Consider the following 9,604-nt stretch of genomic DNA (forward strand, 5'->3'; position numbering starts at 1 on the left):
TTTTTTTTTTTGAGACATAGTCTCACTCACTTGCCCAGGCTGGAGTGCAATGGCACAATTTCAGCTTACTGCAACTTCTACCTCCCAGCTTTACGCGATTCTCTTGCCTCAGCCTCCCAAGTAGCTGGGATTATAGGCTCTGCTAGTTTTTGTATTTTTAGTACAAATGACATTTCGCCATTTTGGCTAGGCTGGTCTTGAACTGCTGACCTCAGGTGATCTGCCTGCCTCGGCCTCCCAAAGTGCTGGGATTATAGGAGTGAGCCACCTTTTGTGATACCTTGGGCCACATGTTTGACTTCCTGGGGCTGAAGGTTCCTCACCTGTAAATGGGGATAATGGCAGTGTCCTCACTGGGATGAGGTTAATGGCCATCAGGTTAATGTGCACACACAAAAGGCTTATTAGATACCAGCTTACATTTGATCCCCGTTTGACAGCTGGAGAACTGAGGTAGTTAGGGGGACAGGATATGAACTTAGGCCATTGCTGCTGCCCACTCCACAGCCTCTCCCAGCGGTCTGCCCTGCTCAAAGGAGCCTCGGAGGTTGCTGTATCATTTTCATCCTGGGTGACCGAGGCCCAGAGAGGGGAAATGGATCTATTTTGCTCACCTCAAAATTCCTCCCATTTGGGAAATTCTCTAACCTTGGGCACTGGCGACAAAGGAAGGGAGAGGAGGGTAGGGGGCCCTTGCCTCTCAGGCTGACTGGGAACACCCCTTCCTTCAGGGCGGCCCTACACCTTAAGCATAGCCCTGCCGGGCTCCATCCTGGACAATGCCCAGTCGCCGGAGCTTCGCACCTACCTGGCCGGTCAGATTGCCAGAGCCTGCGCCATCTTCTGTGTGGATGAGATTGTGGTGTTTGATGAGGAGGGCCAGGATGCCAAGTGAGGGGCCATCCCACAGGGTGCCAGGGCTCGGGGAGAGGGAGGGGCTGCCGGGATGGGCCAAGGCTTCGCCCTGCCCCCTGTCCACATGCCTGGCTCTTCCCTCATGCCCTGCCTGAAATACTCCCTCCGTATCCTTAGTGGGTAGAGTTGTCGGGTGAGGGTGATGACTGCAGAGGTGGGATTGGGAGCCAGAGGCCTAAACCCACACCTCAGCTGTCACCCAGGCTGGAGTGCAGTGGCAGTCATGGCTCACTGCAGCCCCTACTTCCTGGGCTCAGGTGATCCTCCCAACTCAGCCTCCTGAGAAGCTGCGATTACAGGCGTGCACTTGTAGGGAGGAACCCTTGAAGGGGCCACAGCTGGATCCTGAGCCCCCATCTCTCTCTCCAGGACTGTGGAGGGGCAATTCACAGGAGTTGGCAAGAAGGGGCAGGCATGCGTTCAGTTGGCCCGGATCCTGCAGTACCTGGAGTGTCCGCAGTAAGGGGGTCCCCCCAGAGCAGGAGGGAGGGCTGTGTCAAAGTGGAGGCCAGGTAGGAGGCAGCTTCCCCTGGGAACATCCTTAGGTCAGCATTCTTTCCCAGGTACCTGAGGAAGGCGTTCTTCCCCAAGCACCAGGATCTACAGTTTGCAGGTAAGGCTGTGTGGGCCCACCCCCCATTTCCCCTGGATGGTGCCACAGACACTGAGAGACCACCCAGTCCTACCCTACACCATCCAGGTGGGAAAGCAGGCCCAGGAGAGCAAGACCTGTGCCTGATGCCAAGCTGCAGGTCTGTGGCAGAGCTAAGCCTCTGCTCCAGGGTCCCCACTGCACCCTGTGTGCCCAGCACTTCCCAGACTCCTCCCAGCCCTGCCTCCACAGGGCTCCTGAACCCCTTGGACAGTCCCCACCACATGCGTCAGGACGAGGAATCTGAGTTCAGAGAGGGCGTCGTGGTGGATCGGCCCACCAGGCCAGGCCACGGCTCCTTTGTTAACTGTGGCATGAAAAAGGTAGGAACAAAAAGGTGGGCTGGGACACACCTCCAGGACACAGCCTGGCAATGGAGGGCAAGCAGGGGGGTGTTGGGGGAGCCCTGGACCTGCCCAAAATCCCTCACTCATGCAAATTTGGGCCAGAGGATTGTGCAAAATGCGGCTCAATTGATAAACTCAGGAATGAATTCACTGTTGCTTAAAAAGCAAATCAACAGAAGACAGTCCTCATGGTCCAAACAAAACCCTGAAGAAACAAGTTGAAAGTCACCCTGGAGCTGCTCCCGTGTGGCGCAGAGTCAAGCTGCGACAGGGACATTCATCTGGCGCCTCTTTACCCTCAAGTCTCAAGTCAGAGGCAAAAACATGCATGTGTATGGGGTCCCCCTCCTGTCAGAAAGCACAAGCCAGGCACAGTGGCTCACCCCTGTAATCTCAGCACTTTGGGAGGCTGAGGCAGACGGATCACTTGAAGTCAGAAGTTCAAGACCAGCCTGGCCAACATGGTGAAACCCCATCTCTACTAAAAGTACAAAAATTAGCCAGGTGTGGTGGCATGCCTGTAATCCTAGCTACTCAGGAAGCTGAGGCAGGAGATTCACTTGAACCCAGGAGACAGACAGGGCAGTGAGACGAGACCATGCCCCTGCACTCCACCCTAGGTGACAGCAAGACTGTGTCTCAAAAAAAAAGTGGCAGAGCTACCAAAATGTAGAAGACTGGGTTTCATCCACTTCTACGCTGTGCCATGCGTGCCCCAAACGTGCATGTTTGGCCGATGGTCTGTGTTTTGCATAAATTGTTTCTTGTGAGCAGGTCCCCCCAGTGCCAGGGGTGGAGGGTGCCAGGCTGACCTGGACCCCTGGACCCCTTGCCAGCCCCAGGACTCCCCTGGCAGCATCTGAAAGAGCCATGACCCCTGCTGATCTTGAGGGGAATGGCACTCATTTCTTCTGGCTTCTCCCCAGGAGGTGAAGATCGATAGGAACCTGGAGCCCGGGCTTCGGGTGACCGTGCGACTGAACCAGCAGCAGCTGCCAGGTATCTGGAAGGTTCCCTAGCCCCTGGGTTGGCCTGACCAGCTCCAGGGCTCAAAGCCACCTCCTTCCATCCCCTGTCCCGTCATCCCGTCTTACAGACTCTGTTACCCCTCCAGAATGCAAGACCTACCGTGGCAAGGTGGTGTCATCGCAGGACCCTCGCACCAAAGCTGGTCTCTACTGGGGCTACACCGTCCGTCTGGCCTCCTGCCTCAGTAAGGACAGAGCTTCCTTCTCTGAATATCTATCCATCCCTCTGGGAGGTGGCCGGGAGCCTTGCCTGACCCAAATATCAGACCAAGTTCTTGTCCTGTCAACGTGCTACGTGTCCCTGGGCAAGTGCTTTTCCTGCTCTGAGCCTTGTTCTCCCTGGATGCACTGCCTGGAACGCTGCAAAAGACTACTGAGCAAAAGTATCATCATTGATTAATAACGTTTCTGTGGAGTTGGGAAGAGGGGCAAAAGGGCCAGAAATGTCAGAGGCCCACTTCGTGCTCGTCACCAGCCTGGGTGACAGCTGAGGTATGGGTTTAGGCCTCTGGTGCCCAATCCCACTCTGCAGCCATCACCCCCACCCGGCAACTCTACCCACTAAGGATTACAGAGGGAGTATTTCAGGCAGGGCATGAGGGAAGAGCACAGGGCAGAGACTGGTTAGAACAGACCTTCCTATCCAGTCTGCACTGTTTCCCAGCTAAGCACAGGCCTGGTCTCTGTCCTGCTCAGTCCTTGACTTCCCAGGAACAGCTCTATACCCCCCAACACACACCCCTGCTTCAGTACACACACATGCCCCAAGCTGTGGCTTGTGGGGAGCAGGACCCGCACCGAGCTGGCCCCATCCCCAGGTGCTGTGTTTGCCGAGGCCCCCTTCCAGGACGGGTATGACCTGACGATCGGGACTTCAGAGCGCGGCTCGGATGTGGCCTCTGCCCAGCTTCCCAACTTCAGGTGGGTACCTCCTGGGGCCGGGGCCAGGCCAGGAAGAATGTGGCCAGGAACCTGCATGGTGGGTGAAGCTGCCCAGATGGGCCCCTGCTGTCTGGGGTGGGGAGGGACTGGGTGGGGCTCTGTGCTCAGTGGGGCCTTGATGAGCACCCCCTCTTGCACGTGCCAGGCATGCTCTTGTGGTGTTCGGGGGCCTCCAGGGGCTGGAAGCTGGAGTGGATGCTGACCCCAACCTGGAGGTGGCTGAACCCAGTGTCCTCTTCGACCTGTATGTCAACACATGTCCTGGCCAAGGTAGCCGCACCATCCGCACGGAGGTAAGCCCACCAGCCTCCCCACTGCCAGCCGCTGGGGCCTCGGGATCGCTCCAAGTAGGAGTTGCCACTCTTGCCCTTCCACTCACCCTTGCCCGTGGCTGCCTTGTCTGGAGGTGGTCCTCTCACCCCCTCGGCCTCTGACCACAGCAGTCTTGCGGCAGGGACAGGACATGACCTTTTACCCAACACTGCATCAGGCGGAGTACAGCTAGGAGTCAACCCTGGGTGCTAGTGCCCGTCCTGGGCTCCCAGGATGTGTGACCCAGGGGGCTCTGCCCCCCCCGCCCCACTCTGGCCTCTGCTTCCTTAGCTGTGCATTCGGTGATCTTCCAGGGTCCTGGTTCTGCCCCTTCCTGGCGTGTGACCATGGTGGACACAGCAACGCTCCCCTTGGGGTCTCACTTGCATCTGTCCCACGGGGGGAAGCTGCGTGCAGCTGGAGCCTTCCCAGGAACGGCTCTACCCACCCCTGGGCCTTATGCAGCCTGTGTGGTCACTTCTGGAGTCAGGCATAGGACGCTGTGCTGTGGGCACTCTGCTGGGGAGGCTGGTGCTCCCATCAGTCTCGCAGCGTGGTCAGCCCTGTCTACTCATCCCTAAGGCCTTGCCCAGTCCAAGCGCTCTGAGCCTGCCAGCCATACGCCCCAGCAGGAACCTTGGCTCCCACCCTTCCTCACCTGTGTGAGGGCTGAGAACTTCCTGCCCATCTCCTTGACCTCCCCTGGCCCTGGGAGGTGGGCGTTGTTACCTTTACCTCCATTTTACAGAAGCGGAGACTGAGGAGCAGGCTGTGTGGCTCTCCAGGTGCAGTGTGAACCTGGGCCTGTCAACCTCACCAGGCCCTGCTAAGGACGGTGGGCCCCAGTGGGCTGCGTCTTGGGCAGCCCGCCTCTGAAGACAGTTGGGAGCGGGGGCACCCACTGGTCTCCAGGCCCCAGCCCACTGCCACACTTCTCTTCCAGGAAGCCATCCTCATCTCCCTGGCTGCTCTGCAGCCTGGCCTCACCCAGGCAGGTGCCCGGCCCACCTGAATGTTCTAAGGGGTCCAGGACATCAGTGAAGCAGTAGTGAAAACAGAGGCTCTGCAGGTCACTTGGGACAGACACAGACAGACTGGCTCCAAAAATCCCCACCTTTAATGCTCCCTGGCCTGTACACACCCACAGTCTCGCTGGGCTCTGCCCTCACTTGCTGCCTGCTGTGATGGCCTTGAGGCTGCCTGCCCGCGCCAGGATGTTTGGCACAAACAGCAGCCCCGAGGCCCGCTCGATGCTCTCAACGGGCACCAGGAAGCGCTCCAGGGGGATGGCCTCGTCCACAGGCGCGTTGGGCATCACATAGGAGTGGAGCTCGATTTGCCCGCCTGCTGCCTCCAGGATCAGCACCTTGAAGAAGTGTGTGGGCACTGCCACATGGTTCTTGCCAATGACCTGGTACTTCACATAGGATTTCCCATCAGCCTCTGTCCTGTGGGAAGACCCAGGCACACATGGGCAGGAGGCCCGGTTGAACCCAAGGCCACCTCTTCCAGGAAGCCTTCCCTGATGCGTACTCTAACTTCTGTCAACCTGGCGGACCACCCTCTCACTGTGAGACTTCTTTGCCCTGCCTGGCTCCTGCTTGAGGCTAGAACTCTCTTCGGGGTGGAGGCTCTTTCCCTCTGTTTTCCTCATGCCCAACACTGGGTCAGGCGGAGTGGGGGACAATAAACGCTGCTAGAAGAATTGAGCCTTCTGAATATTCACATTCATCTGGGGGGACACTTAACGACTGTCCGTCTCTCCCCACGGAGGTGAGCACCAAGTGGGCAAGGACCGTGACACCGGACGAGGGCTTCCCCTGGGCAGTCTTCTCCCTTGCTGCGGGTCACAGGAGGCACCTGCTAATGAAATTTGATCAGTGCCCCAACTACTGCCTTGGCCAGCCCATGCTAAGCCCTGACCATGGGCCAGGCCCTGAGGAAGCATGTGACATCAACCAAGAGGTCACAGGTTTTGGCCCTGTTTTGCAGAGGAGGACACAGGTCATTTGCTCACAGCACCAAGGGACTAGGTGACGAGGCCTGGATTCCATCCCGAGCCTGTGGATTCCAGAGCGAGCTGCTCAGCCTTGACCTACTGCCTCCCAGTCCCAGGCCTCCGCAGTCCAGAGAAACCACGGAGCATGGCCAGAGGTGCTGGGTCGCTTCCACCTGGGAGGCAAGGGTGGAGGCCCTGGAGCAGATCTGAGTTCAAACTCCTGAGAAGGGTGGAGGAAAGTGCTCCAAGCAGAGCAGAGACCGAAGGTGGGAGAGCTTGGTGCACCAGGGACCTGCAGGAGTTCCAAATGAGCAGAACAGGATTGGGTTGGTGTGGCAAGAGGTGACAGCAGGGAGAAGCGGGGGCAGATTCAGGGCCTGCTGCTGCCCATGGGCAGAGGAGAGATGGTAGGAGGGTACCCAAAAGGTCTTTGGCTGTGGAAGTGGAACGAGGGGACCAAAGGCAGGGAAGCTGACAGACTTGCCAAGACACCAGATGAGTAGTGAACAGGTATTGACCCAGAGCCTGGGCAAGCCTGGCCCTGTGAGTGACAGTAGGGGCCTTGAGTGAGTGGGAGGTTCTGCCACCCCCCAGCCCCCTGGTTTCCACCTTACCTGGGCAGGAAGAGTGGCCCTGTGCAGACATAGACGTTCTGGTAGCTGCGGGTCAAGCTGCGGCTGTACTTCTCCAGGTTGTTCCAGGCATTCTGGTTGAGGTGGGGCACCTGGGAGGAGAGGTGGGGCTCAGCAGGACTGTGGCTGGGGCCCTTCCTCCTCTATCAGACGGCTGCCCCGGGCCCTGGGGGAGTGGACATGCCCAGAGATGCCCAGTGGGGAGCAAGCATGAGGAAACTGAGGGGCAAGGAATGAAAGTCACTCCCTGAAGCCACATGGAGCTGGGCAGGGCTGACGAGCACTAGCCACCACCTGTCCCTCCCACAGCCCAGGTGTCAAAGCTCCCAAGAGTTGAATGAAGGAAGGAGCATGTCTCCACCTTTCAGAGAGAAGGACTGAGACCTGTCCTCAGCCCCACCCGGGGGCTCATGGGAAGACCAGCCCTCCCAACCACCAGCCCTTTCCTTTTCCCAGTCTGAGCCACAGAAGAGCCTAGCTGGGAATGTTAGAAATCTGCCTCCATCTTGAGCTCTCCAGGCCTTGGACAATGGAAAGGGGGTAGGGGGCTGTGCTCTGGAAGGAGGCTGGGTCGAGGCTGCTGCCCTATGGGCTCCACCCAGAGCCCCACGGCAGCCTCCATCCTCTGGTGCCAAGCCCTGCTGGGAACAGGCCAAGAGGGTGGCTGACCCAAGGTGCACAGTGCCTGGCACTAACGGCCTGACGGTGGGCCAGGTGTCTGCCTCGAAACTTATCCAAGACAGGCAGTGTAGGACGATGTCTGGAGGCCCACGGTTTTATAGACAAGGGGTCCCCAACACCTGGGCCACAGACTGGTACCAGAACTGGGCCACACAGGTGAGGAGCAGACGAGCACCGGAAGCTTCACCTGTATTTACAGCCACGCCCCATCGTTGGCATGGCAGCCTGAGCTCCGCCTCCTGTCAGATCAGTGGCCGCAGGAGATTCTCAAAGAAGCCGGAACCCTATGGTGAATTGCGCATGCGAGGAGGTTGTGCGCTCCTTTTGAAAATCTAATGCCTGATCTGTCATTGTCGCCCATCACCTCCAGACAGGACTGATCCTACATTACTGTGAGTTGTATATTTCACTCTATATTACAGTGTAATCATAACAGAAATAAAGTGCACGATAAATGTAATGCACTTGAATCATCCTGAAACCTGCCCTGACCCACCAAGCCGTGGAAAAACTGTCTTCCATGAAACCGGACCCTGGGGCCAAAAAGGTTGGGGGCTGCGGTTCTACCCAGACTGCCTGCCTTCTGCTGTGTGACACTGCCCGTCACTTTGCCTCTGTGAGCCTCAGCGCCGCATCACTACCGCGGGAGGAAGGTGAAGAACGGTACTGTCCCCATTTTTCAGACGAGGAAAGCGACGCTCCAGGGTGCCCAGGGTTCGCAGTTGGAGCTCAAGCCCTGGTCCGCCTGCAGAGCCGCTGCCGGGAGCCCAGGGCTGCTCCCTCCCGCCACGGAGTGCGACTGCAAGCCCCCACCGAGGGCACTTGGGCAGCTGCCCCGTCTGCAGAGGAACAAGCCGAGGCCCCGCATTCCGCGACCGGCCCAGGGCGGGGGCGCTACCTGGGGCGCGACGTTGCTCAGGAAGAACGTGTCGTCCATGGCCTTCTGGCTCCAGCGGTGGTTGGCGGCGGCGGCCAGGTGGCCGCGGTCGAAGCCGCTGCCGCGGTAGTCGGCGTTGGTGGCGCGGTGGTAGGCGCGCACCGAGTCGTCCTCGCGGAAGTCGCACGCGCGGCGGTCGCCGTCGCCGCGGAGCCGTTCGGGCCGCAGCTGCTCCACCACCCAGAGCGCGCGCGGGTGTGCGGGTCCTAGCACAGCAGGTACGACTCGCGGCTCTCGAGCTGTGCCGGCCGTGGCAGCCTGTCCTTGGCCAGCTCGCGCGGGCCGCGGCCCGCGGGTCCCCCCGGCACAGCGGGCAAGTCAGCGGCCGCCGCTACGGGCAGCACGGGCAACCGACCCAGCAGCCCCGGCGCCGCCTGCGCGTCCTCCCGCCGCCCCAGCCAGCCCTCTGTGGCCTCGCCCAGCCCGCGCCCAGCGCCAGGGTCAGGCCGGCCCGCAGCGCCCGCATGGCGTAGAGGCGACCTCCGGTGGGCGACTCAAGAGCTCTTAAAGGAGCCGCGCCGGGGGACCCACTGCCGGGACCGGGCTGCTAGGACCGCGGGCGATAGAGTGACTTCCCTTCCACTCACAAAAGCTCCCAAGAGCTGGGGACTCAGAACCCAGAGAAGAGTAGCGGGTCCCAGACGGGTGTCCCCGGCGCCCTTTCTCTGCGTATTTAATATGCGGCTTGAGGGGCGTGGCACCCTCACCTCAGCTCGCGATTGGCCACCGTCAGATCTGGCTCCGCCCCCACCTCCCAGGGGCCCTGCAGGTCTGGGGGCGTCCCCTCCTCTGCGCCTGTGCAAGGACCTCCTGCTTAATAAGCACCTCCACAAGGTCCAGCACTGTCGAGCGCTTTTATTGTCACTGCTTAGTCTCACCCTTTACAAGGCCCGGAGAGGGAGCTCCTAGCTCGTAGAGCAAACACAGGGCCCCAGAAATATCTAGCCCCAGGCTATCCATCCTCCATGACACCATAAAATAAGCCCCGCAATTCTACCAAATTGGCAAAGGTTTTGTTTTTGTTTTGTTTTGTGACGGAGTTTCGCTCTTGTTGCCCAGGCTGGGGTGCAATGGCGCGATCTCAGCTCACCGCAACCTCCCCCTCCCCGGTTCAAGGGATTTTCCTGCCTCAGCCTCCTGAGTAGCTGAGATTACAGGC

General features: G+C 59.4%; 2 protein-coding genes across 4 annotated transcripts in view; one reads left to right on the forward strand and one right to left on the reverse strand.

Annotated features, from left to right (window-relative positions):
• Window positions 1-5,905, forward strand: part of SPOUT1 (SPOUT domain containing methyltransferase 1) — an 8,177-nt gene extending 2,272 nt beyond the window's left edge. The window contains exons 4-12 of one of the 3 annotated variants that reach the window (XM_017499151.2): window positions 732-891; window positions 1,285-1,374; window positions 1,479-1,528; window positions 1,760-1,890; window positions 2,841-2,913; window positions 3,029-3,127; window positions 3,761-3,863; window positions 4,030-4,177; window positions 5,140-5,905. In XM_017499151.2, coding sequence (XP_017354640.1) covers window positions 732-891; window positions 1,285-1,374; window positions 1,479-1,528; window positions 1,760-1,890; window positions 2,841-2,913; window positions 3,029-3,127; window positions 3,761-3,863; window positions 4,030-4,177; window positions 5,140-5,208 — 923 coding nt within the window. In that variant the 3' untranslated portion in view covers window positions 5,209-5,905. The remainder of the gene's footprint in view (window positions 1-731; window positions 892-1,284; window positions 1,375-1,478; window positions 1,529-1,759; window positions 1,891-2,840; window positions 2,914-3,028; window positions 3,128-3,760; window positions 3,864-4,029; window positions 4,178-5,139) is intronic. The other 2 variants (XM_017499150.2, XM_017499152.2) reach the window with 2 other exon arrangements.
• Window positions 5,295-9,114, reverse strand: ENDOG (endonuclease G). The gene is given in 5 exon segments (XM_017499154.2): window positions 5,295-5,644; window positions 6,810-6,919; window positions 8,407-8,636; window positions 8,639-8,878; window positions 8,881-9,114. Coding segments are annotated over 5 exon segments (894 nt in total). The 5' UTR covers window positions 8,912-9,114; the 3' UTR covers window positions 5,295-5,361.
• Between the last annotated feature and the right edge of the window lie 490 nt (window positions 9,115-9,604).

The sequence above is a fragment of the Cebus imitator genome, unplaced genomic scaffold (assembly GCF_001604975.1).
Source record: "Cebus imitator isolate Cc_AM_T3 unplaced genomic scaffold, Cebus_imitator-1.0 Scaffold254, whole genome shotgun sequence".
Taxonomy (NCBI): domain Eukaryota; kingdom Metazoa; phylum Chordata; class Mammalia; order Primates; family Cebidae; genus Cebus; species Cebus imitator.